Source organism: Symphalangus syndactylus, chromosome 8 (assembly GCF_028878055.3).
Source record: "Symphalangus syndactylus isolate Jambi chromosome 8, NHGRI_mSymSyn1-v2.1_pri, whole genome shotgun sequence".
Taxonomy (NCBI): Eukaryota; Metazoa; Chordata; class Mammalia; order Primates; family Hylobatidae; genus Symphalangus; species Symphalangus syndactylus.
Genome location: NC_072430.2, coordinates 120868126 through 120895449, shown reverse-complemented (window position 1 = coordinate 120895449; position 27324 = coordinate 120868126). Strand labels below are relative to the sequence as shown.

General features: G+C 45.2%; 2 protein-coding genes across 2 annotated transcripts in view; one reads left to right on the top strand and one right to left on the bottom strand.

Annotated features, from left to right (window-relative positions):
* The window catches only part of MARCHF4 (membrane associated ring-CH-type finger 4), a 110303-nt gene extending 94744 nt beyond the window's left edge, over positions 1-15559 (top strand). Inside the window, exon 4 of the mRNA XM_055290555.2 lies at positions 13764-15559. Within this exon, the coding sequence (XP_055146530.1) occupies positions 13764-14131 (368 nt within the window). The 3' untranslated portion in view covers positions 14132-15559. The remainder of the gene's footprint in view (positions 1-13763) is intronic.
* Positions 15560-25302: 9743 nt separating this feature from the next.
* LOC129488401 (cyclic AMP-dependent transcription factor ATF-4-like) lies at positions 25303-26769 on the bottom strand. Its single transcript, XM_055290556.2, is given in 2 exon segments — positions 25303-26383; positions 26386-26769. Coding segments are annotated over 2 exon segments (1047 nt in total). The 5' UTR covers positions 26447-26769; the 3' UTR covers positions 25303-25397.
* Positions 26770-27324: the final 555 nt, after the last annotated feature.

Below are 27324 nucleotides of genomic sequence, written 5' to 3'. Positions count from 1 at the left end.
TAAAAATGTTATCATCAGGAGAAAAGACAACGAGTCTGGCCCTGTGTTGGCTCTGAAGGCCAAGTAAGAGAAGAGGAACAAACCATCTGCTACAATGAGTCTCTAGACTTTCTTTATATTTCAGATACCAAGGACAATTTGTTTATTCCCTAAGACTGTTAAATGGCCACAGATAGTAAAGAATATGGGTAAACATAAAATGGATGGTTTTAGCAAATTGTTCACAATGTATTTACCTTTCCTTTTGGAGCGGTGTGCTGAGGGACAGCTCATGAAAGTGGGAGGGACCCCAAGCAGAAACTTCACGGAAAGCCAACAGCAGCTCTGCAGATATGCCCTGCCAGGAACCCAGGAGGATGCGGTGTAGGATACTGCCTGCTTGCTGCTCGTGGAGCTGCTTCAACCCCATCCATAGCTGTATCCATCTGACTGGCTCTTAGCGGTCAATGAGAAGACTCCAGAGCAGTGACTCTCGGAGAATGGCTCAGTGCTTACCAAAGGATTTTGCCTGAAATGACTGCCAGGAAAGTCTGAGCTCCCTATTTGATACAGCACAGCTCCAGCGTTGAGAATGATGTCTTTAGACTTGGTTATACCAGAGGGTTGTACAATTACTGACACAAGCTGCCTCAACAGACAAAGCATCTCTTAGCTTAGGGTCCTAACTTTCTAGACTAATGCATGCCACTGTGAAAACCAAACATAAGTTGCTTTGGATGGAAGAAACTGTGACATCCCTGCAAGAACAGAGAGAAACCAATTAGCTCCAAAAGATAAGCAGGATAAGTATTAGGATGCATATTTAACAGGTGAGGAAAGGCTTAAAGCAACTGTGCTCCAAGTCACACAGCTAAGAAAATGGTGGAGCAGAGGATTGCACCAAGAACCTCTGGCTCTAATTCCAGGACTCTTTCTACTATCTATTTCTTCTCTGATTGCTCTGTAAAATTGCAAATGCAGAGTTTGGTTGGGGAGGCAGATTGGGGGGGAAATTAGTCCAGTAATATTTTGACCCTCATGATAACTGCTGGTAACAATCAGAAATTCAGTGAGCCCCAGCTGCTCCTGTCCTATATTCAGGGTTTGGGAGGTTAGCCATTGTTGCATCTCCTTTTTGATTGTGCTATGTTGACATCAATTGAGAGAGAAGCCTGAGAAATTGAGATGAAATTTGATGGTTTATCTCCCTATAAGACACTCTGATGAAAGGTTCTTCAGGTGGAAGAAGCTAAATCTAGTTAACATGAACTTGGGGAATCCATTTATTCATTAATTTAAAAATATTTATTCAGGCCAGACACAGTAGCTCACACCTGTAATCTTAGTACTTTGGGAGGCCAAACTGGGAGGATTGCTTGATACAGCCTAGGCAACATAGGGAGACCCCATCTCTTAAAAAAAAAAAAAAATTAGCCAGGTGCGGTGGTGTGCACCTGTAGTCCCAGCTACTTGGGAGGCTTAGATAGGAGGATTGCTTGAGCACAGGAGATCAAGGCTGCAGTGAGTTATGATGGTGCCACTGTACTCCAGTCTGGGTGACACAGCAAGACCATGTCTCAAAAAAAAAAAAAGAAATTATTCAGAGGAACCTGGGTATATACACTCAAATGAGAGAGTCACCTGCTTTCAAGAATCTTTCTTCTTGTCGGGGAGGCAAACAAGGTAATCACTGAACCCCATATAATAAGAGCTGGGACTGAGGTCTGAACATAAGAATGAGTGTGAGCCCAGGAAGGAGGAACTTGAGTTGGAGCGGGTCATATCCATTCCTTCAGTAGCTTTTGTTTGCTACCTTGTTTTGTGCCCAAAACTAGAGAACATTCACAAAAAGATGATAAGACACAATTCCTTGCCCTCAAGGAGCTCGTAGTCTACAAATAAGTCACAATCCAGGATGGGCTGTTCATGGTACAGAGGAAGGTAGAGCAGAGCAGAGAGCAATTGACTTCCTTGGGGGAGTCCAAGAAGTCTTATTGAAGGAAGGAACCCTATCCTTGAGCTAGTTTCCAAAGACAAATCAAAGTTCATCCAGAAGAGGGTGAAAGAGTATTTCAGGCAAAGGAACTAGCATTGTATGGAGGTGCAGAGACATGAGTGAGCCAGGTATGCTTAGGAAATATTGGGCAGTCTGTATGGCTCAATGCAAATAGTTAGGCTGGGAGGTGGGTGATGGGCAAGGAGCTTGGAGAAGTTGGCCAGGCCAAATCCCACAGAGTCATGGGTCATGTGCTAAGCCACTCAGATTTGACCCCACTGGTGGTGGGAGGCATTGATAAAATTTCAAATGAGGAAATATGATCAGATTTGCATTTTAAATTGAACTCTAATTCAAATGGGGAAATATGAACAGATGTGCATTTTAAACTGAACTCTAGCAACTATGGAGAGAATGGGTCAGAGGTGGACAGAATTGGGAAGGGAAGGACTTTGTTGGAAAATGCTTGTAATAGGCTAAGCAAGAAATAAAGAGATGCAACACAGTGGCAGTGGGGAAGAAGTATAGGGATGACCTTGAGAGGTACTTAGGATGTAGATTTGATAGGGTTGTTCGGGTCCCTCTCAGGGAGTGAGAGTCCCAGGGTGTGACTTGAGTGGGGAATGGGCACCATAGTGGAACCTGAGAATGGGATGGGCAATGGATGGAATAAAGGACAACAAAAGGGTATGTCCTTGGCAAAGGCACCAAAACAAAAGGACTATCTTAAGCCTAAAATCCAGGCAGAGAAGCAAGAGCCTCTCTAAGCCAAGAGTTTGTAGTAGAAGATAAACAAGACACATGGAGTACATTATGGAATACAAGGAGGAGAAGGCAGTACCAAGAAGACGTCTCTTTGTCAGGGTAGAAAGAGGGAAAGGCCTTTTATAGCACACAGGTGGTCCCCTCCTGTCACATAGAGGAACATGTTGAGGGCATTGGTCCTATTCTGACAAGGGTTTGTGACTGATGGAGTTGGGGCTGGTGATAAAAGAGGATTGAAAATCTCTGGTAGGCCAGACATGGTGACTAACGCCTCTAATACCAGCATTTTGGGAGGCTAAGGCAGGAGGATCACTTGAAACAAGGAGTTCAAGACCAGCCTAGGCAACATAGTGAGTCCTCATCTCTACAAAAATTTAAAAAATTAGCCAGGCATGGTGGTGCACACCTGCAGTCCCAGTTACTCAGGAGGCTGAGACAGGAGGATCACTTGAGCCCAGGAGTTTGAGGTCATAGTGAGCTATGATTATGCCACTGCACTCCAGCCTGGGTGACAAAGTGAAACCTGTCTCAAAAAAAAAAAATAAATCTCTGGTGGATGCCTAGGTTTCTGTAGGCAGTTGGATAATGAGGCTTAAAGACAGATTTGGAAGTGAACAATAAAAGGTGTTTGAAGCTGTGGGTTTTGATGAGATAATGTAGTGCTCAGAGAGTAGGTGGCTGAGGACAGAGGACTAGGGGACACTAACCAAGTAAGGGACGGGTGAAGATAGAGAATGAGAAAACAATAGGAAGGACTGAGTCACAAAGGCCAGAGTGGTGGGTTTCCCAAGTGGAAGCCGTGCTACAGAATGGCCCAGGGCTCAGCTTCTTACTAACCTTGTGACCTTGAGGAACTGGCAGTTCTCTCTGCTTCCCTTTCCTTGTCTATGAAATAGGATAATAACACCATCATCAGAGGGCGGTTCAGAGGTTTGGGCACTGTGGCAAATGTAAAGGAGTGTGTCCTTGTAATTATCAGGGACCAGGTAGGAAGCGCTTGATCAGGGTGGATTCCCCTCAGAAGGAACACTCAAGAAAGGTTTGCCGAAACTGTTATAATCAGAATGCAGCCACCGCCTAGATATAGAGATCACCCAAACCTGTGTCCTCACGTCATTAAAAGTCTGCTCTTATTTGGAGCAGTGCTTTTTCTTGAAGGTTCTTTGTTCCCTCACCCGTGTCCCCTCAATGAGAAGATCTGATTACATCTAATGTCCTCGTTCCACCTGCCTCCTCTTCTGTCATCTCTAATGACGCTGTCCTCTGCTGCAGAGGAGATGACAGAGCCTCCCAGCAAAGAAATGGGGCATTCTCTGCTCCAGTGGGTCAAGTTATTAGGATTTAACAAGAGCAAATTAATTAAGGGCTTTGGCACCAAAAAAACACATTTTTTTTTAACTCCACAGACGTAAAAGATTGGACATCAAATAGTCAACTGCAAAAATGAGGCTCTCTTCATCATGTTTGTTTTTAACTAGTGATTGAAATGGGGTCAGGGGAAGGAAGGAAAGGAATGTTCCTGAGATTATTTCCAAAGCTTTAAAACAGTAGAATATGGTAATCGGCTAAATTATAGAAAGTTTTTTTTCAAGCTTCCTCTGTGTGTGGTCCCCTAAGATTCTTTTCAGTGATTTAAAGATGCCTGGCCCCTGTCCTCTGAGATGAAGGAATTTAAATCTCATTTTATAGCAAATAGGCAGAGGGTGGGGGCAGCAGGATTGTACAAACATTTTTCTTTCAAACCTAATTTTAATCCACGTTAACTACAAAACATATATATGCTACAAAAATTCCTTCTTCTCCTCCTAGCTATAAATGACTCTACCTGTAAAACCTTTTAATTTCCTGATTAGGAAATTTGGAACATTTGTTGGAGGCAGCCTAGTGCAGTACAAGAAACTAGGAAGCAGATCTAGGTCTGAAGACCAGAATAGCCACTATATTAGTCCATTTTCACACTGCTATAAAGAACTTCCCTGATACTGGGTAATTTATAAAGGAAAGAGATTTAATTGACTCAGTTCCACATGGCTTGGGAGGCCCCAGGAAACTTACAATCATGGCAGAACTGGAAGGAGACACCTTCTTCACAAGGCAGCAGGAGAGAGAAGAATGAAGGAGGAACTTCCAAACACTTACAGATCTTGTGAGAATTCACTCACTATCACAAGAATAGCATGGGAGAAACCGCCTCCATGATCCAATCACCTCCCTCCCTTGACATGTAGGGATTACAGGTCCCTCTCTTGACACATGGGGATTACAATTCAAGATGAGACTTGGGTGGGAACACAGAGCCAAACAATATCAGCTACTAATCACCTCTATGGCCTTGGACAAGTTACTCTCTCTCTCTACAACTAGTTCCTTATCTATAAAATAAGAGGGATGAACCCGACAACCTCCAGGTTCCTTCCAGGTCTGACATCCCAGGATTTTGATGTCACCTCCACACTGAGATGCCAGGGCTTGCAGAGGCTGACACTTGTGGCCATGGGGCATCCCCAGCAATGTTGGGCTGGGCCACAAAACTGACATGAGAAGCAGCAGCTGTAGAAACTGGCGAGATGATGCCCATCCACGTACTGTTACTTGCATGTGGCTTATCTGGTTTTCTAGATTCCATGTTAACTCCTTCCCATCCACCCGGGGCCTCCTGTGACGGCCACCAATCTCCACAGCCAAGTGGCTGGATGCTTAGAGATGAAGATGACTGATTTAGAAGCAGATGCCCCAAATGAGCACTGTCCCTTTCCAAGGATACCCCTCAAGAGGCACTTCATTTATCCCAGTTGTGCTGACAAAGCTCAACATATTTTAGGAATATTTCTTGGGAACTCTCTTTGGCACAGAACAGATTCAGGAGTGGCCTGTCTGTTGGCAGTGGGTTTTTGACTAGAAATAGCCCCAATTTGATACATAAGGTGGATGCTCAAGCCAGCTAATACATTTTGGGGACAATATGAAACATGCCATCAAGCCACAAACTTCTTTTCTTGTGTGGCCCCAACCTAGAGCTGTAGGTATGTTAGTTAGGGTACCTTCAGCAGATATAAAAAAATAAGCCCCTATGTGTCAGTGGTTTAACCCAATAGAAGTTCCTGAGCAGTAGGAGATTCTCTTCCACACAGCAATTTGGAGTCCCAAGCTCCTTCCATCTCTGGGCTCCACAGGCCCCTAGGGCTGCTGAGTCTTTTGCCTCCGGCTAATAGAAAATTGAAGAGAGCATGAGTAAGTCATCTTCTGCCCCAGCCCTGCACACGTTTTCTCTCAATACCCATTTCTTTTTTCCTTCTTTTTATTTTTTATTTTTATTGGGCAAACCTTATTCTATAAAATCAAATTAAATGAGTGCTCCCTAGACCCATTTCTTAAATGCTGGCCTGGCTTGTGGTCACATTCAGTACTAGTCACCTGGTCTCACCTTGATGCAAAAAGCTAGAAAATGTAACTTTTCAGTGGCAACTTTATACCAAGGAAAGGGAGTGTGGATTTTAGTGGACCGTTAGCCATCTCTGTCACAGAAGGCCAACCCCACTGAGCAATTTCCAGAAATGTTCTGAACTGGGATAACCCAATAGGAGTAAATACCCTATTTCCAAAGGGCAATACTTGGGATTTTAAAAGACAAAACTCTGATTCGATATAGAAAGGTGTTGGCATGTTTACTTAAATAAACTACTTTTGTAACTTTACGGTAACTTTATAATAAGCTTTGTAATTTTATAATAGCTCATGTGACATGTAGCCTGGCCATACCTGTGTCCAGTATAAAGCTGCACCCTGGAGAATCGTGGGCAGGCAGTGATGTTGTCAACCTGGCCTTTCCCAGCAGTACCCCCCAAACCCACCCAAAATAGCTGGTTATATTCATTTCTTTCAACCCTTGCCTGATATGTGCTTTGGTCCAGGTTCTTAACAGGGCTGAGCACTGGAGGAGTGGAATCTGGAAGATGGGTGGTTGGCAATGGTAGGACCTCAGAGTGAGACACTGCTAAGCCTCACTCCATAGGTCTCTGACAGTGGGGAATTCTGCGGGGAAGGAGAGTGCCTCTCTGTGGTTGGAGAGGAGGCACCAGTATGAGAATCAGTTGGTCTCTAGAGTGCTTTTTACCTCTGGCATGTCATTCATCCATAAACAATGACTTGACTGAGGGTTGGGGAGTCAGGAGATGAAAGAGCAGGTACTTGTGTTGGGGACAAGGTTGCCAATGAAGAAGGAGGAAGAGAGATGAGTGGACTTTTCTTGTGTCCTGTAATCTCCCCCACAATAGTCAATATTAGGTGGCATTGAGTGTTACATGTGTCCCAGGCACAGTACCAAGTATTGGCACGCAGGACTCATTACTTATTTAATCTCATAACAACCCTATGAGGAAGGGTTTACTGATGAGAAAACTGAGTCTCAGAGAGAGGAAGTCCCTTACCTAAAGCCGCAAGGTGAGTAAGTGGCAAACACTCTGAAAGCTTAATATTAATACATACTCACTGGTAAGTTAACTCTTAGTTGTGGGGCACAAAGATCTTTGGGTCTAGAAGAGGAAGTATTTATTTCTTCCATTTCTTCCCATTTCCATGTCTATGACATCTGGAAGTAGATTACTTTTTAAAATTACATATAACAATTTTTGTGATCAAAATTTAGAATCTTCTGTGAGGGATAAAAATCATTTCCTAGCCTAGCAGTCCACACACAGGCAGCATCAACCTCACCTGAGGTTTCTTAGGAATGCATATTCTCAGGCCTCAGCCCAGAGCTACTAAGCCAGTAGGCCTCCAAGATTGCAGCTTGGGAATCTGTCTTAACAAGCTCTTTGGGTGATTCTGATGCACAGTAGAGTGTGAAAGGCAGCTGGGTGCAGTGGCTCATGCCTGTAATCCCAGCAGTTTGGGAGGCTGAGGCAAGAGGATCGCTTGAGTTCGGGAGTTGAGACCAATCTGCAACATGGCAAAACCCTGTATCTATAAAAAATACAGAAATTAGCCAGTGCCTGAAGTCCCAGCTACTTGGGAGGCTGAGGCGGGAGAATCGCTTGAACCAGGAGGTCGAGGCTGTAGTGAGCCATGATCGCACCACTGCACTCCAGCCTGGGCAACAGAGAGAGACACTGTCAAAAAAAAAAAAAAAATGTGAAAAGCAGTGTTCTAGAGTTGTCAGTAACTTTTATGTCACTTAACCCAGGCCACTAGCAGGACATGGAGTGGGGGTGGGATTCTGATGACCCATGGAGCTTGCAGCTTTATGAGGAAGAAGAGCCCTGGAAGGTGGAGAGACATTGAAAAGACGAAGGAGACAATTCTTCTAGAACTGGATTTCCCACAAATACAGCCCAGGGTTGGGTACATTGTAGGTGAGCACTAGAAAACCATTAAATTAAGTATTAAAACACCAGAAAGGACTTAATCAAAACTTGTTGGGTTTCTGATGTTACTATGCCCCCTCATTTCCCATTTTCTCCTCCTATGACTTTTCTGCCTCTGTTCACCAGCAGCCTTTCTTCCTAATCGAATCTAGTTTATTTCTCTATCCACTGTCATTTCTCATCCCCCTTCCCTTTTTCCCACCTCTTCAACCTTGGCCACGTCACCTGCTCCTATCAGATGAACCCCAGTCATCTTCCCCTGTTTCTTCGATATGCTGCCACCCAAGAAATCAATAAGAAATTTGTAGAGCAGGGAGCAGAGGAAGGGCTGTGAAGAGTGGATTTGAATGAGGTAGTTTGTGCTTTTCCCTCTTTTGCCAAACAAGCATTATCTAGAAAAACAGGTCCACCTTCCTCACCTTCAGCCAACTATCCATTAAAATGGTTTAACTACTTCCTGAACACTAGACAGTTAGATAATTGGAAGGCAGCATTCACACCAGAAATTTAAGTCACAGTCTTCAATCAGGACAAAATTGTCTGATCAAGAAACTAATTAAGAATCAAATGTAATGTCTCTTACTGGAAAGAGTGAATTTGGGGCTTCAGAAGATCCCACTTCTCTCTCTCCAGACCTCATCTCTTCCACTGTACCATTACACTCCTGGTGCTGTGTTAGCTGCCGGAGATGAACCAGACCTGGCTCTGTCCTCGAGGGGCTTACAGTTTGGAGAAAAGAGCTTAGCAATGTTCAAACAAGGTTTGTGGGATAAATGGACAGATGAATGGCTTCAGTGCCAAGGGCACATTCCAAAGATTGGCAGAGATGATGGGAGTTGGTACAACTGGGAGAGGGTGAGAGAGTGGGACAACAAGGAAATCTCTTTGTTCAGCATCTATCAGGCCAGAGCAGAGGGTCCACAAGTGATCTTCAGGAGATTTAGTACAAGGACAATTTGAGTGTCTGTTTTCTTTCCCCTCCAGAGAGATGGTCCTTCCCTTCATTGGATCCTCAAAGGAGTGTGATCCAAACAAAGGGCTAGAAACCCCTGAGACTACTTCTTTTTTGATGAACCTTGAAGACTTGTTGAGCGAGGCATGATTTCAGACACAGTTTGAACACTGGAGGAGAAAGTGGCCTTGCGGGTGGCTCTGGTCTCCAAGAATTGCAACCTGTTGGAGACTGAAGAGGCTCTGAGGTTTTGCACCAGGAGGCTGGGGTGACTCATTGCTGTTCGCTCCAAGCCGGCTGCTCCCCTGGATCCTCAGTAGCTGTGGGATGAAGCCCACCATGTGATCATTTCACCCACCATCACAGGGCCCAGCTCCTGGCAGCCTCACTCTCTGCACCAGCGTCCCTTTCCTGCTCAGCTTATCCCTACATCTGAGCCCGTCTTCCCAGCCCTTCACCATGCCCCCCTGCACTTCATGGTCCATCATTAGCAACCTCCTCTCTGTGTGTTCCCTCCAGCTTTCCTACCTGAAGCATGGCTGTGTCCTGAGAACACCATTTCCCTCACACTGGTGGCGGCTGTTCTTTCCCCCATACACTGTGTCTTGTGGGGTCTGGAGGTAGGGCCCATGTCCTTCTTGCTTTCCATTACCACTCGCAACTACTTCTCTTCCTTCATGCTTCAGAAGCCTCAGCCCCTTTGAAGTCTTTCTTTCTTTCCTTTTTTCTTTCTTTCTTTCTTTCTTTCTTTCTTTCTTCTTTCTTTCTTTCTTTTCTTTCTTTCTTTCTTCTTTCTTTTTCTTTCCTTTTTCTTTCTCTTTCTTTCTTTCTTTTTCTTTCTTTCTTTCTTTCTTTCTTTCTTTCTTTCTTTCTTTCTTCTTTCTTTCTTTCTTTCTTTCTTTCTTCCTTTCTTTCTTTCTTCTTTCTTTTCTTTCTCTTTCTCTCTTTCTTTCTCTTTCAGGCAAAGTCCTGCTCTTGTCACCCAGGCTGGAGTGCAGTGGCATGATCTCAGTCGGCTCTCTGCAACCTTCACCTCCTGGGTTCAAGCAATTTTCCTGTCTCAGCCTCCTGAATAGTTGGGATTACAGGCGCATGTCACCATACCCAGCTAATTTTTGAATTTTTAGTAGAGACGGGATTTCACCATGTTGGCCTGGCTGGTCTTGAATTCCTGACCTCAGGTGATCCACCTGCCGCGGCCTCTCAAAGTGCTGGGATTTCAGGCACGAGACACTGCGCCTAGCTGAAGTGCATCTTTCTTTACCACCCATTTTCCCTTCTGGATGCTGTTGGCTGCTGGCCGCCTACTCAGTCCTCAGATACCCTCATGCACCTGCTCATACACTGCCCCCACTCCTGTCCTCAGCACTACATAGATCAGTGCTTGGCAGAGATGGGCCTGTCCCCCAGAGGCATTTGGAAATGTCTGGGGTTTGTTCGTTTGTCTGTTTCCTAATGTAGTTGTACTGTAGCATTTTCACTGAAATGTATATTGTTTTGTTATAAAAGATTTCCCTTTATTATTTTTATTTTATATTATCTGTTAGGGCATTATATTAATTTAAAAGACATAGTAGCTATGAATTTCATTTCAGGATAGAAATGGTGATGTTAAAATATATTTGTTATAAAAAGGGGATGTTTGGTGTGATAGCATTGAGGATGGCTGATGCAGATAGTCTTTCCAATTCCCTGCTCCAAAGATCTTTTCCTCCAGCACACTTCAGCCCCAATCAAATAGTCACATCCTAGATTCATAATTGATAGTAACCACACCGCTTCCAAAATCTGGATTTAAACATCCCACTCTCCTACCATCTACCCCCATTCACTGACTCCAATAATCCTCTAACCTCATGAAGACTTGGCCTTGACTCTCTCACTTTCCACTTTTCATTATTCCTTATACCTTTCGTATTCTCATCCCCAGCCTGGGCTCCATGGTCCAGCATGATAACCACTCTCTTGCAAGTACATATAATTCTCATGTCTGCTTGCCCAGGGAAACAGTTTACCCTGGTTAAACGCAGGTTTCTTCTTCTTCCACATGTGCACCCGAGCAAGCAGTTTGAAGGGGTGGAGAAAAATCACACAACCAGTAACTAGATTCACTTCAGATTTATGGCTACAAATCTCAAATGGACACTTAACACAGTGAGCTAATTCTACCACATCTCCCTTGTAAATTCACACTCCTACTTTCCGAGATAATTATTTCCCACCTTCTCCTCTCTCCACAAATCTTTAACACTTCCTCTCTTATCTCTTCTATCTTAGCTGATGATTTCATGGGAAAAACGAATATATGTGTACTTGGATGAGAACTACCTGATTTTCTCGCTGTCATTTCTATCATTCTCCCTCCTTCTGTGCCCATGGAACCGGTGGTCATTTCCCATTTTACTCAAGCTGACCTCTTGATAACATTGTAAAGAGTCACTGCACTCTTTCTGAATCCTTCCCTAGGCTTTTGGGTCTCCACACTTGCTGGTCTTGCTTCTACTCCATTGGTTGCTTCTTTTGAGCCTCATTCATTGGCCCTATCTCCACCAAAGCCTCCACCAAGCCTCTAAACACCTGAAGCCCAGGGCTCTGTCTTTGGCCTTCTTCTCTCCCCTAAGAGGTCTCAGCCTTTTCCAAGTCTTCAAGTTCTACCTCTGCAATGATGGCTTCTATCTCCAGGCCGGACCTCTCCCTAAGCTTCAGACTCATATGTCCAGTTGCCCATCTGACACTTCTAGTTAGATTTCTATCAGACACCTTAAACTAACCATGACCAAAATGTAGCTAGTAATCACTCTGATAGGCTTGAATCATGGGCCCCAAAGACATCCAGGTCCTAATCCCTGAACCTGTCAGTGTTACCTTATATGGAAAAGGACTTTGCGAATGTGATTAATTTAAGGATCTTGAAATGGGGACAGTATCCTGGATTATTCAGGTGGGCCCTAAATGTAGCCACAAGTGTTCTTACAAGAAGGAGAGGGAGATCTGATGACAGAAGAGTAGTAGGAGAGGTGAGAACAGAAGAAAGAGGCTGGAGCGATGCAAGAACGAGGCAGAAATTGCAATTTCTAGAAGCTGAAAAAGGCAAGGAGACAGATTCTTCCCCCTCAAAGCCTCCAGAAAGAACCAGAAGGTGCCCTGCTGACACTTTCACGTCAGCCCAGTGGGATTGATTTTAGACTTCTGTTCTCCAGAACTGTAAGAGAAACATGCGTCCCATTTTAAGCTGCCAGATGTGTGGTATTTTGTCACTGCAGCAATAGGAAACGAATCTAGTCATGCAGCCACCACACAAATCCATAGCCTGCCCCTGGTGCCCTCCACTTCTCAGGAAATGGCTCCCCATTCATGCAGCTGCTGAGGCCAAGAGCTTCGCAGTTGTCCAGATCTTTCTCTTCATTCCTACCCTGCTGGTCAGCAAGTCTTCAACTCTGCTTCCAGCACATGGCCTGACTCCAGCAGTTTCTCACTGCTCCACTGCCATGACCCTAGTCAATGCTATCACCATTTCCAACTCGCATGACGTCACTGCTTCCTGCTTGGCTTTCCACTCGTTCTCTTGGCCCTCTTCACAGGTGCCACAGGTGGCTTTATGAAGGGTGAATCAGATCACATCATTCCCCCTACTGAAACCGTCAATGGCTCCCCATTATACTCAGGATAGAATGCAAATCCCTAGCCATGGCCTATAAGACCCTACCATCCATTGGCCTCTGCTCAACTTACCTCCCTCCACTTCCTCACTGCTACACTGTATTGGTCACACTGTCCTTCTCTCTGACCTTGTTCATTCCATTCCCACCTCCTGGCCTTTGCACTTGGAGCTCCTACCACCGAAGTGCTCTCTCTCCAGATCTTTGCATGGATCTCTCCTGTTCATCACTTAAGTCTCAAATCAGATATGATCTCCTCCAAAAGGCCTTTCCCACCACCCTTGCTAAAACAGGATCTCAAAGCCTGCAGCCAGTGGCTATTTAACCCCGGTTATCATCCTTAAGGCAATTGTCAGCATCTGAAATTGTCACATTGGTTTGTTTACACATCTATTGTGTGTCTCCATGAAGATGTAAGCTCTCAGAGGGTGTCCTGCTGACTGCAGTATCCCCAGTGCTTGGCACACAGTAGGCACACAATGATTATTTATTTGCCTTGCTGCCTGATGTAGCTTGTTTCCAACTCTATCACTGCCTCTGGCAGATATAACTGCATCAAAGGCCTGTTTGTGTCTCAGTAGTACCGGGGTATCCATGCAAAGAGTTAACCAGTGGGATTTCTAGCAACCTTTAGCAGGTGTGGAGAAACCATGGGTTTTCTTTTGTGGTGCTTTAAAAGCACACAATTCATTCAACATCTGCTAAGGACTGGGTGCCATGGATACATAATAGAGGGAGGAAAAGATATTTATATTATGCCTTAGTGGATGAATTTGGATTTTGTCAAGGCAGGAAGGGGGTGGGGTGGAGTAGAAGTGGGCGAAGGCACTGCCTGAAGGTGCTCAACTATTTCATGGACTTGGCCTGGTGGCCCCTCCACCTTCTGCCTACTGGAACTCGCTGAGCTTGGGAATCTGGGGATGGTCCTCCCATGGCTCAGCACTGGAGCTGATGCCCATACTTGCATAGATTCAGAGAGACTGTGGTCTCCTGGCAGTGACCCACTTCCTCTCATTTGGCCTCTGTTTCTCCTCTCCCTCCTCCCTCAGGTCTCATCATCCACGAAGGACCCTCGGTGTACCGCATCTTTAAACGGTGGCAGGCCGTCAACCAGCAGTGGAAAGTGCTGAACTATGACAAGACAAAAGACCTGGAGGATCAAAAGGCAGGAGGCAGGACCAACCCCCGGACCTCCTCATCCACCCAGGCCAATATCCCCTCCTCGGAAGAGGAGACCGCAGGCACCCCTGCCCCTGAGCAGGGCCCTGCCCAGGCTGCCGGCCACCCCTCAGGCCCTCTGTCCCATCACCACTGTGCTTATACCATCCTGCACATCCTGAGTCACTTGAGACCTCATGAACAGCGAAGTCCCCCAGGCAGCAGCCGAGAGCTGGTCATGAGAGTCACGACAGTGTGAGAGCAGAGGCCCGGGAGGAAGGCCATGACCACCACTGAGGGCCCAGAGCAGGGTGGGGGGTGCAGTGGCACCCCCAGAGCCAACAGAGGGAGCAGGCAGAGGGTGGGGGGCCTGGCGGGAGCCCTGGGGTAGGGTCAGAGCGGGAGTGAGGCTGGTAGGAGCAGTTCTGCTATTTCCAATCAGTCAATGCCACTCTCCACAACAGCAATGAAAACCAACACCAACTCAACAACAAAGTGCAATACAGGCTGAACCTGGCCCAACAGAAAAACCCTGCCCCAAATGCACCTGCAGGCAAGGTACGCGAAGAAGCAGAGGCTGAGGGCAGGCAAAGCCTGTGTGACTGGTGGCAGTGCCGGAGGCCAAGGGGGCCAAGAGGAAAAGCATCTGTGGTCTGCTCTGCTCTCGCCCTGTTTGGTTTTGTTTCTCCTGGGGCCGTGTTCTGCGGGCAGCCGGGAAAGGGGGAGGCACAGGTGAGCTGGCAGGGACACACTGCCTTTGGGGCTCCTGGGCTCATTTGGATGGGCAAGATTCGCTGACAAATGGCTGTGGGGATGGTGGGGTGGATGGTCAGGGAGGGATGCGCAGGGAGGGAGATGCTGGTGTGGGCAGCCAGAGGGAGAAGTGTGTCTCCTTCCTGAAGGAACTTCCAAATGGAACTCCCGATTTCAGGTGGGCTAAAAGAGGGCTTAGGTTTGGAAAAGGGTGTCTTTCTGTGCCCTTGTTAATTTATTTTATAGTGATTTGGTTCAAAGATGTTTACAGGACACACACACACACACACACCCCCCTAGAGAAAAGTACAGATTTCCAGTGGATATTTCAAGCACAGTTCTGCTGCTGTGGCTTCAGCTTTGGAAGCTCTCAATCCCGGAGCAACTTTCCCAACTACCCAATCCCACCATGGCCAGGACATGTGCAATGCCAGCCCCTTCTTGTCTTGGCACATGCACAGACCCAGTCCCCTCACGGTAGGGCACCCCCGACCTAGGGGCTTCCAAGAGAGCAGCTGCAGTGGTTAGGAGGAGCTTGGCCAGTGTGCTCCAAGGAGTGGAGTAGAGCCCAATCTAAGTATTCTTTGCTGCTTGGAACCCTCCCTGCTTGGAACCCTCCCCAAAGAGGCAGTCAGGCTGATGCTCAGTGCTTTGTGCTCCCTGCTGCTTCCTGTGCAGCCAGGTGGGCCCAAGGGTGCCTGGCAGGGAGCACTACCCCTTGACCCCTCCTGCTCGCTCTGGGGACCCTGCCAGGGAAGGCCACTGGGTGTTCACCTGCAAAGTTTCTGGTTGTCACTGCACAATGGCCGCGTCATCCGGTATTAAAAGGACACTGTCAAGTACTTTTTTAAACTAGTTTTTAGGGTTTTTTAAAACTCTCTGTTGTTTGTAATATTCTCTTAAAAGCTTGAAAATAAAACTTCTTTCCCTACCATTAGTGTCCCTTTCCATATGCGAGTTTTTCTTCCTCTTCCCTATCCTCCCTCTGTGGTGTAAACAGCCTTCTTTCTCCCTGTGTCTGCTCCATCCCTAGATTCTCCCTCATCACAAGAAATCAAGCATGTTTTCATTTCTCCTTTGAGGGCACGGATGGGGCAGGGCAGGCAGGGATGTTCCCTTCTGTGTGCCTGTGTGTGAATCTGTAGTAAACTCCTGGCTTCTTCTTGGCATCCTAGCAGACAGAGTCCTTCCAGCCCCAGGCTCTCCCAAGGATTCTGCTCAGGAATCCTAGAAGCAGAGACCGTGGGTGCTGGGGGAAGTTTGGAGAGCTCCACTTCATCTGGTCATTTCACAGAGGCTGGGAAAGCCACACACAGGAGAGGGGTGTTAGGACCTCATTGCCCTGAGAGTGTCCTTTGACTATCAGAGGACAGCACCCACGTTAAGGCCTCATGAGAGGGCTTGGACATATTATGAGGCAGCAGACAAGATCTTTTATTCCCTTTAACTTAATCTGGCCCTCTCACCCTGGGGCTGGCTGTGGGTCAGGCAATGACATCAGTGGGGTGTGCATAGGCTTAGAAAGGTTCCTCCCTGATGAAGCTCAAAATCCAGAGAGTTAAGAAAGACACACTTGGAGAGAGACCGAAGAACACACACAATGAAAATATACAAACAAATGAAAACCAATCACACTGTGCAAATAAACCATGTAGAGGAAGCATGTTTATTTTTCAGTATGGTCTAGGAACAGGCCTTTCAGTTTAATTAAACATTTATGGAGGCTATCGATGTGTTATATGGACTATCTGTTTTCAAAAAAGTATTACAGAGTGGGTTGCAGTGGCACATCCTTTAATCCTAGCTACTTGGGAGGCTGAGGCAGGAAAATCACTTGAGTCCAGGAGTTTGAGGCCAGCCTGGGCAACATATCAAGACCCCAATTCTATAAAGAAAAAAAGGCTGGGTGCAGTGGCTCATGCCTGTAATCCCAGTACTCTGGGAGGCCAAGGTGGGCAGATCGTTTGAGGCCAGTAGTTTGAGACCAGCCTGGCCAATGTGGTGAAATGCCATCTCTACTAAAAATACAAAGTTAGCCGGGCATGGTGGCACACACCTGTAATCCCAGCTACTTGGGAGGCTGAGGCAGGAGAGTCACTTGAACCCAGAAGGCGGAGGTTGCAGTGAGCCAAGATTGCACAACTGCACTCCAGCCTGGGTGACAGAACAAGATTCAGTCTCAAAAAAAAAAAAAGAAAAAAAGGTATTATAATACAACAAAATATGCATATCATCAAAACTATAGTGGCCATGATGTTGTTTTTCTTTGGTGGTTCACAAGGCTCTTTAGACTCTTGCAGCCATTGAAGGTCGTCATTTGAATATGTTGTGCTGAAGAAGAAGAGGCAATTAATAATAAACTCTTGTAGGATGCTGGAGTTTGTTGGATCTTGATAATGCAAGCTCCAAGAGAACAAAGATCTCATCTGTCTTGTTTACTGCTGTATTTTCAGGACCCACAGCAGTACCTGGCACACAGTAGGTTCTCAATGAATATTTTTGAATGGGTAAGACACTCTTGGAAGAGTGCAAGAGTACCTTCAGCATCTAGGAGACACACCTCCTCTTCTTTCAACTTATGCTTTAACACACAAGGTCAATCACAGAGTAGAAAAGAAAGGTCAAGTTCTGACTTCTCCACTCAACATGGTACTCTCCACAGGATTGTAATTTCCCAGTGCCTTGGGGAGTTGAATTTATGGGTACAGAAATGAATGAATTGGGGTTTTATATTTTATATGCATCTCTGGAAAGCAAGGTAAAAGTACACACTGATGACCAGAGATCACTGCCCCCTTTCAGATGTGCAGGTCATCTTTCATACCACGAGGCAAACGTCTATATTTCCTTTGGAGTTATTTAATGCAGAGTAATGAAAAGTAGCCCAGAGTTCACTTGCACATCATCTGCAAGTATGACCCATGTATGGGGCAATATACTAGCTAACGTCTGAAGTTCTTACTATGTGCAAGGCACCAAATGGAATGCTTTATATGTGTTAATTCACTTAACAGTCCAACAACCTGATGAAACGGATACCATTCTTATCTTCATTTTGCAGATGTGGATGCTGAGGCCAAGAGGTTAAGTAACTTGCCTATAGTCACCAGCCAGGATCCCATCCCCAGCAATCTGGCTTGCTTATTTATTTATTTATTTATTTATTTATTTATATATTTATTTTTGAGACAGAGTTTCACTCTTGTTGCCCAGGCTGGAGTGCAATGGCACAATCTTGGCTCACTGCAACCTCTAACTCCTGGGTTCAAGCGATTCTCCAGACTCAGCCTCCCAAGTAGCTGGGATTACAGGCACCCGCCACCATGCCCGACTAATTTTTGTATTTTTAGTAGAGACAGGGTTTCGCCATGTTGGCTAGGCTAGTCTCGAACTGCTGACCTCAGGTGATATGCCCACCTCGGCCTCCCAAAGTGCTGAGAATACAGGCGTGAGCCACCAGGCCCGGCCAGCAATCTGGCTTTGAGCATAACCACGCTGTTACATTTCCTCAAGACAACCAGCCAATTTAAGGAAAATCTGGATCAGGTCAACCAGGGAGTTTAGAATGTGACAGAGCTACAGGAAAGCTTTGGAGATTGGGGTAAATACAAATAAATGATTTATGTCCCCTACAGAAAAAAAAAGCTGAGTTTACATGACAATTCTTGCTGTTACCCAAATAATATCATGGTTGAATGAAGCCTATATAAAGCAGGTTGGTTATATTTGAGAACAATGGAATTCTGAAAGGGCAATAGGAATAGTTCAATCATATTTTTATGGGGAAAGAGCCAAGATTCATATGGGTTCACAGAGGCCTCTCCTCCCAATTAAAAAAAAAAAAAGTAAAAAATTATCCTTTTTGGATATTAGACTTTCGGCACTGGTTCCAAATGAGTGGTGCAGAGTGGCAGGTTGGGGGTTCTAGTCACAGTCCACAGCATTTAGGAGAACCCCACAAATACGAGGTCTTGTCCCTACCTCTCAGGAAAGTCAGGTGTCACCATCTTAGAACATAGAAACTCCAAAATCATAGAATTGTTTTAGTCTCTATGAGATAACTGTTATTTCTTTGTTTTGCCTGTGAGATCTGGATTTATGGCAGAGGGTAGGGGCATGGTTTGATAGGACCATAACCAATTTCTAAGGATAATTGTGTGTTTGTCAGCAGAATTTCTTGTATTGTGGAGGTGAGAGGGCAGGTGGGGTGGGAGGAAAAACTCATATTGTATTGTTCCTCACTACCTTTCCTCAAATTATCCTGCTACAGCATTGATGCAGTAGTCCCAAAACCTTCTCCCCACACTTTCTCACCCCACTTATTGGTAGAATAGAATATGGGAACTAGGCAATCCTTGGGGTGCTGTGGACAGTAGAGTGAGACTCCGGAATGACTCCAAGTGTGAGGAACTGGCCTCATCCAGGGTCTGGGCTGCCTTGGCTGGTGGCCAGTGAGCTAGCTCAGTACCTACTCATCCCACCATGGGCCCCCATCATGGGTCCTCCCTCCTTCCACATCTACTCCTCACACAGCCCATCACAGCACCAAGAATCCACTGGCTTTCTTCCTGCCCAAGCCAACCAGTTGAGGACTGCAGCATTCAATATCCTCCTGGCCCCCAACCACTGGTGGTCGAGGTGAGTCCCTCTTCTTTAAATGTGTTACCCATAACATGTACCAAAACATCTCCCCATCACGCTCGGGTCCAGCCCACGGGCTCAGCAGATGTTTAGGGAGGAGGAGGAGACGTGGATCGGGAGAGTTTAGGGTTATGGATGAAAAGAGAAGCAGGCTCACCCAGTGCCCATGCCATCATAACTTTCGAGAAGGAAAAGTCCTAAACACAGCAACCTCAGTGCCCTTGGCACTGGCCAAAGTCTGGTGCTCTGCCATTTTCTGAGGCCCAGCCCAGCAAGGAAAGCGCCATGCCGGATGCAGTTGGCACCTTGGCATAGAACACCTCCAAGGTGCCCATGGGTCTGAGGGGCCATCCCCCAACGAGAGGGGACAATCTGCTAAATGAAAAAGTAGAATGCTTGGGCTCTGCATCTAATAACACAGAGGTGGATTTATTTTATTTTATTATTTATTAATTATTTCTCCAAGGTGATTGGGTTTTTCCAACCCTTAAGTTGGAAACTACTGTTATTCCCATTTTTCAGGGGAGGAAACTGAGGCCTGAAAGGTTAAGCACGATGCCCAAGGTCATACAGCTATAGATGGTGGCACGGGAATCTATACCTCAGCTGTGTGAGGCCATACATTGGGCTGCTAACCTCTGCATTATACTGCCTCTCAGCAAAGTGGAAATGCGTTTAAAAGGTTTATCTGATTCAAGAGGCAAAGAAGGAAGTGAATGAGGCCCCCATCAGCCAGATGTAACCGAGATATCTGTATGTCACATGTCCTTCAATGTCCGCTAAGGTCAGCTCCAATCTCTCAATCCCTCCTTCTATGGGAAGATTGATATCTTCAGCAGTTTTTCTAATAATTCAGACCCTAAAATTTTTCCTGGTTGCCTCCTACTCCAAAATCCAGACTCCTGAACTCCGGGTTTCTGTTTTCTGTCTTAGAGCTATTTCTTTATTTCAACCCTGTGTTAAACCCAAATGTTGAACATGACTCTTCCTCCTTGATTTTCCATTCCATCTTAAATAGTATCACTTACAGTTGTGTATAATTTAGTTTTATCAGGAAGTCAGAGATAACTAGAAGTTTGTTCGTATAAGAACCTGTAGTGAGAAACTGAAATATGGAAGTTCTTGCCAGGTGGGTACCTCAAATGTAGGTTAGATAAAACCACCTTCAAAAACCCCATTGCCTAGTTATTAGACTCTGTTAAGAAGCTCGGCATTTTTCATAAAAAATATTTCTCATGAAAGAGCTTGGCAAGCTTATGCTTATTAACTATAAATAAGCAAGCTAACAGTGTTTTCTCTTCTGGGAAATTTGCATTTTTAAGAGGAGATAATTCTTAAACAAGGGGAGTAATCCCATAAGTGGTGGAATTTCAATCATCAGCAGGTAGGTGGAGAATTGTATGGTGTTCTTTTAGCCAGAAGGACCATAGCCATGTATCTGCATTTGACACGCAGGTAGACACACAGAAAGACATAAGCACAGAGAGTAACAAATGCATTCTCCAAAAGGTGACATGGAGTCAAGGCCTGTTGACTAAGCAGCCTGTTGGTTTTCTTCCGGAGGATCAAGACTCCCAGGCAACAGATGGTGAGGGGCAGGAAGGGGCCTGTCTGCATCAGGCCCTCTAAGCTTGGTAATGTTACTTGGCTGGAGCAGCCCTTTTTTCCACAGGTTACAGTTGGGATACCAGCTGTTATGTCCCAGGTAGTGATCCTTCCAAAGGGTGACTTGTTGAGAAGGGAACTCTCTGCACCCTCCAACACAGGCTGCTATCCCTCTTCCAAGAAGAAATGCAGAAATGGTGGAGCTGCCACTGCCCTGAGCATGCTGAGAGGATATACCTGTTGGGTGAATTATGGTGACTTTATTGTAAGTCCTAGTCCCACCATCAAAAGCCTCAAGGCTGAGACATTAGCTCATGTTGTCCATCGCTCCTCAAATCATTTCAGTGGACATCTGTTGCTTTTGTCTATTCAGCACACAGTGACCCACCCTGTTTCCTATGGGAAACTCATGCCATACGGTTTTGGTAGGGCTGAACCACTAAAACCACAGTAGCCATAGAAATGAGACTGTGATCCAGGCTTGGATAGTCAAAGTCTGTTATTTCTGTGTCCACAGGAGTTGATTCAGCAACTGGAGTGTGAGGCCGGCCGCGGTGGCTCTCGCCTCTAATCCCAGCACTTTGGGAAGCTGAGGCAGGCAGATCATGAGGTCAGGAGACCGAGACCATCCTGGCTAACAAGGTGAAAGCCCGTCTCTACTAAAAATACAAAAACAAAACAAAACAAAAAACAATTAGCTTGGCGGTCACCTGTAGTCCCAGCTACTGGGGAGGCTGAAGCAGGAGAATAGCGTGAACCAGGGAGGAGCTTGCAGTGAGGCGAGATTGCACCACTGCACTCCAGCCTGGGCGACAGAGCGAGACCCCATCTCAAAAAAAAAAAAAAAGAAATTGGTATGTGACTGAAGCCTGTCCATGTCCTCCCTGGGACTTATCCATCAGGGCTAGCGGGAGACACGGTTTCCCTCCACTAGGGATGCTAGCTGCATGTCTGTGTGTCAGGGAAATTAAAAGATTCCATCTTCTGCCACCAAGAAAGCATCTGCCTTCTGAATGTGGTGAAGAAATAGAGACACACAAAGCAAAGAGCAGGAGAGAGATGGTCCTGCCTCTCCTGGACCCACTCATGACTGAGCCAGCTTCTCCACTAGATTTCCTAGGACATTAGCCAATCAATTTCATTTTGCTTATATTAGTCTGAGCTGCATGTACGTCACTTGTAACCAAATTTTTTCAGAATTATGAATACAAAGCTTTCCTTATATCCCCATGACAAAACTTTGTGTTAAATCCATGGTGCATTGGTTGGGAGACCAAAGACTGTAACAGGTTGCCTCACTTTCCTATTGAGTAGGGCTCAAGGTGGCTTCCTGGCAGCATTCACAACTGTTATTCTCCTTTAATTCTTTTTTTTGTTTGTTTGTTTTTGGTTTTTTTTTGTTTGTTTTTTGGTGAAAGTCTTACTCTGTTGCCCAGGCTGGAGTGCAGTGGTGTGATCTCAGCTAACTGCAACCTCCACCTCCCAGGTTCAAGCGATTCTTGTGCCTCAGCCTCCCAAGTAGCTGGGACAACAGGCACGTGACATCACACCTGGCTAATTTTTGTATTTTTCGTAGATATGGCGTTTGTCCATGTTGCCCAGGCTGGTCTGGAACTCCTGATCTCAGGTGATCCACCCGCTTTGGGTGCTTGGATTACAGGCATAATCCACCACACACCTGGCCTTCCATAATTCTCTTTGTGAATCTGTTCAGTTATCAAATGATAAAATAGAAAGACAATATGCACAGACACACATGCAAAGAGTGTTCTCTTAAAACATTTCTTTAGATTACAGTGGGGAGACAAAGAAGGGACCTAAAGTGAAAAGTAGGTAGACCTCTGATCAGAACTCTGATCTAAGGGCTTAGGAAGGGGCAGGATCCAGTTATGAGGGCTTCAGGACACCAGGATTCAGAATGGAAGAGGCAAAGCACACTGCAAGACCTTGGTCCACTGGCCAGTCAAAGGGGTTCTCCTTTACCCCTGGCATTGGCCATGACATGGCCCCCCAGCACATGCCACCTTACTGCTACTATTATTGTTTTTCCTGGATTAAATAAGCTACCATGGGTGTCAGACTTTAAAAATGGGGACCTATGGAAACAGTCAGAACCAGGTCAGAATCCTTTGTGAACATGGGCAAGTATCTTAGCTTTTTTGGTCTCTGGTTTCCTCATCTTTAAAATAAAGATAACTGGCCTCTGAAGACCTTTGTAATATCAGAGATAATGCATATAAAGTAGGCAGTAAATAAATAATTGCTATTATCATTTTTATTGTTCAACAGAGTAATAGGAAAGTTGTACCATTACCATAGCATATAAAAAGCAAGGTTACCTTTCTTTTGGGTATATACCTGGCAGTGAGATTGATGAATCTTATGGGGTTAGTTCTATTTTTAGTTTTTCAAGGAAGCTCCAAACTGTTCTCCATAGTGATTTGTACTAATTTACATTCCCACCAACAGTGTACAATGGTTTCCTTTTCTTTGCATCCTTGCCTGCATTTGTTATTGCCTGTCTTTTGGATAAAAGCCATTTTAACCAGAGTGAGAGGATAGCTCATTATAGTTTTGATTTGCGTTTCTCTGATAATCGATGATGTTGAGCACCTTTTCATATACCTGTTTGGCATCTGTATGTCTTCTTTTGAAAAATCTTTATTCAGATCTTTTGCCCATTTTTAATGGAATTATTAGATATTTTCCTATTGAATTGTTTGAGCTCCTTATATATTCTGGTTATTAGTTTCCTGTCAGATGGATAGTTTACAAATATTTTCTCCCATTCTGTGGGCTGTCTCTTTACTTTGTTTATTGTTTCCTTTGCTGTGCAGAAGCTTTTTAACTTGATGTAATCCCATTTGCCCATTTTTGCTTTGGTTGCCTGTGCATGTGGGGGTATTAGTCAAGAAACCTTTGCCCAGACCAATGTCCTGGAGAGTTTCTCCAATGCTTTCTTGTAGTGTGATAGGGTTTGGCTCTGTGACCCCATCCAAATCTCATCTCGAATTGGAATCCCTACAATTCCCATTTGTCAAGGCAGGGACCTGGTGGGAGGTGATTGGATCATGGCAGCAGTTTCCTCCATGCTGCTTTTGTGATACTGAGTGAGTGAGATCTGAGGGTTTTATAAGAGTTTGATGGTTCCTCCTTTACACTGTCTCTCACCTACCACCATGTAAGATGTGCCTGCTTCCCCTTCTGCCATGATTGTAAGTTTCCTGAGGCCTTCCCAGCCATGGAGAACTGTAAGTCAATTAAACTTCTTTCCTTTATAAATTACTGAGTCCCAGGTATTTCTTTATAGCAGTGTGAAAACGGACTAATACACAGTAGTTTCAAAGTCTGGGTTCTTAGATTTAAGTCTTTAACCCATTTTGATTGGATTTTTGTATATGGTGAGAAATTGGGGTCTAGTTTTATTCTTCTGTATATGGATATCCAGTTTTTCCCAGTGCCATTTATTGAAGATACTGTCCTTTCCCCACTGTATGTTCTTGGCACCTTTGTCAAAAATGAGTTCACTGTAGATGGACAGACTTATTTCTGTGTTCTCTGTTCTGTTTCATTGGTCTATACGTCAGTTTTTATGCCAATACCATGTTGTTTTTTAATTATAGCTCTGTAGTATAATTTGAAGTTAGATAATGTTATTCTTCCAGTTTAGTTCTTTTTGGTCAGAATAGCTTTGGCTATTCTGGGCCTTTTGTGGTTTCATATACATTTTATGATTTTTTTTCTATTTCTGTGAAAAATATCACTGGTATTTTGATAGGGATTGCATTGAATCTGTAGATTGCTTTGAGTAGTATGGACATTTAAATAATATTGACTTTTCCTATTCATGAACATGGAGTATCTTTCCATTTTTTTTGTATCCTCTTCAATTACCACTAGGCATATACCCTAAAGAAAGGAAATCAGTATATTGAAGAGATATCTGCACTCTCATGTTTATTTCAGTAATATTCACAATAGCAAAGATTTGGAAGCAACCTAAGTGTCCATCAACAGATGAACGGATAAAGAAAATGTGGTACATCATACACAATGGAGTACTATTCAGCTGTAAAAATGAATGAGATCCTGTCATTGCAACAACATGGATGGAACTGGAGGACATGAAGTGAAATAAGCCAGGCAAAGAAAGACAAACTTTGCATGTTCTCATTTATTTGTGGGAGCTAAAAATTTAAAAAATTGAACTCATGGAGATAGAGAGTAGAAGGATGGTAAGGCTGGAAAGGGTAGTGGGAGACAGGGAAAGTGGGGACAATTAATGAGTACAAAAATGTAGTTAGATAGAATGAATAAAGTCTAGTATTTGATAGCACAACAGGTGACTAGAGTCAACAATAACTTATTGTACATTTAAAAATAACCAAAAGGATATATAATTAGATGATTTGTAACATAAAAAAGGATAAATTCTTTTTTTTTTCCCTACAAAATAATTTATTGGAACACACAGCTACAGCAGACACTCTATGTACAAGCACATTGACGCTCCTGACTACCCTCAACTAGGGGACCCTTTTCTTCCCCCTTGCCTTGCGGACATCTTCTATCAAATCTTTCAGGTACTGGATCTCCTTGGCCAGGGAATCCGCCCTCTCTTTTAGATCCTCGTTCTTCTTTTCTAGCTCTTTGCACTCGCCAGTGAGAGCCTCCTGCTCTGCGCTCTTCTGGCGGTACCTAGTGGCTGCTGTCTTGTTTTGCTCCATTTTTTTCAGCTTCTTATCCAGTTTCTCACCCTTTACTTTTGCTGCTACCATCTTCTCTCCAGGAGGATCATAAGGTTTGGGGCGGGCAGACCCACGGAGAACACCTGGAGATGGGAGACTCCTATTTGGAGAGCCCCTGGTAGAGGGGCTATGCTGAGGAGACCCCAGATACGACTCTGGGCTCATACATATTCCACTATCATTATCTGAAGGGATGTCTTCCTCCTTTATGCACTGAGGGATCATGACAACGTAAGCAGTGGAGTCTGGCTTCCTATCTCCTTCAGTGATATCCACTTCACTGCCCAGCTCTAAACGAAAGGAATGATCTGGAGTGGAGGACAGGACTCCTGGGGAAAGGGGAAGAGGTTGCAAGAAGGTGAAGGGGGCAACCTGGTCGGGTTTTATTAAACTTTCTGGGAGATGGCCAATTGGGTTCACCGTCTGGGGGGGCTCCTTATTAGTCTCCTGGACTAGGGGGGCAAAGAGATCACAAGTGTCATCCAAAGTGGTCAAAAGGTCATCTGGCATGGTTTCCAGGTCATCTATACCCAACAGGGCATCAAAGTCGAACTCCTTCAAATCCATTTTCTCCAACATCCAATCTGTCCCGGAGAAGGCATCCTCCTTGCTGTTGTTGGAGGGACTGACCAACCCATCCACAGCCAGCCATTCGGAGGAGCCCGCCTTAGCCTTGTCGCTGGAGAACCCATGAGGTTTGAAGTGCTTGACCACCTCCAGGTAGTCATTTAACAGACCTAGGCTTTCCTCAGCCCCCAAACCTGGTCGAAGGGGGACATCAAGTCCCCCACCAACACCTCGCTGCTCAGGAAGCTCATTTCGGTCATGTTGCGGTGCTTTGCTGGAATCGAGGAATGTGTTTAATTCGAAGGTGTCTTTGTCGGTTACAGCAACGCTGCTGCTGAATGCCGTGAGAAGAGCCATGGCTTAAGCCGCTGGGGGGTGCCGCTGCAGAGCCTGGTGCTGCTGCCGCTGCTGCAAAGGCCAATGCTGCCGCAGGCACTGCTGCCCCTAATACGCCATGGTGGCCGTGGACCCTGAGGGCGGGGAGGAGCGAAGGCGCGCACGTGCGGAAAAAACTACATCCGTGGGCGAGCGAAGTAGAAATGCAAAAAGGATAAATTCTTGAGGCGATGGATACCACGTTTACCCTGATGTGATTATTATGCATTGTATGACTGTATCAAAATATCTCATGTACCCCATAAATATATATGCCTATTATGTACCCACAACATTTTTTTAAAAAAGATTGAATCAAAGCAAAATGGGTACCTGGAATCAGTACTCTGTCCCATTTAAGTTTTTCTTCAGTTACAAGTAACATACCCAACTAGCAGGAGTTTAAACAATTAAGGGTGTGTTTTCCTTTTGTAATAAGATGTCCAGTGTACATGGCTGCTGGCATCAGTCCAGTTGCTTGGTGATGCCACTAGCAACTCAGGCTCTTGCTGTCATCTGCTCTGGCACCCTTAAAATGTTGATTCGTCACCTGTGACTCTAACCTCATAGTCTCAATATGATAGCTCATCTTGAGATGAGATAAGAGAAGCGGTGGCCCCAGTCACATCTCTCCTTTATGTCAAGAAAAGCTGGCCTGGCACGGTGGCTCAGGCCTGTAATCCCAGCACTTTGGGAGCCTGAGGTGGGTGTATCACCTGAGGTCAGGAGTTCAAGACCAGCCTGGCCAATATGATGAAACCCC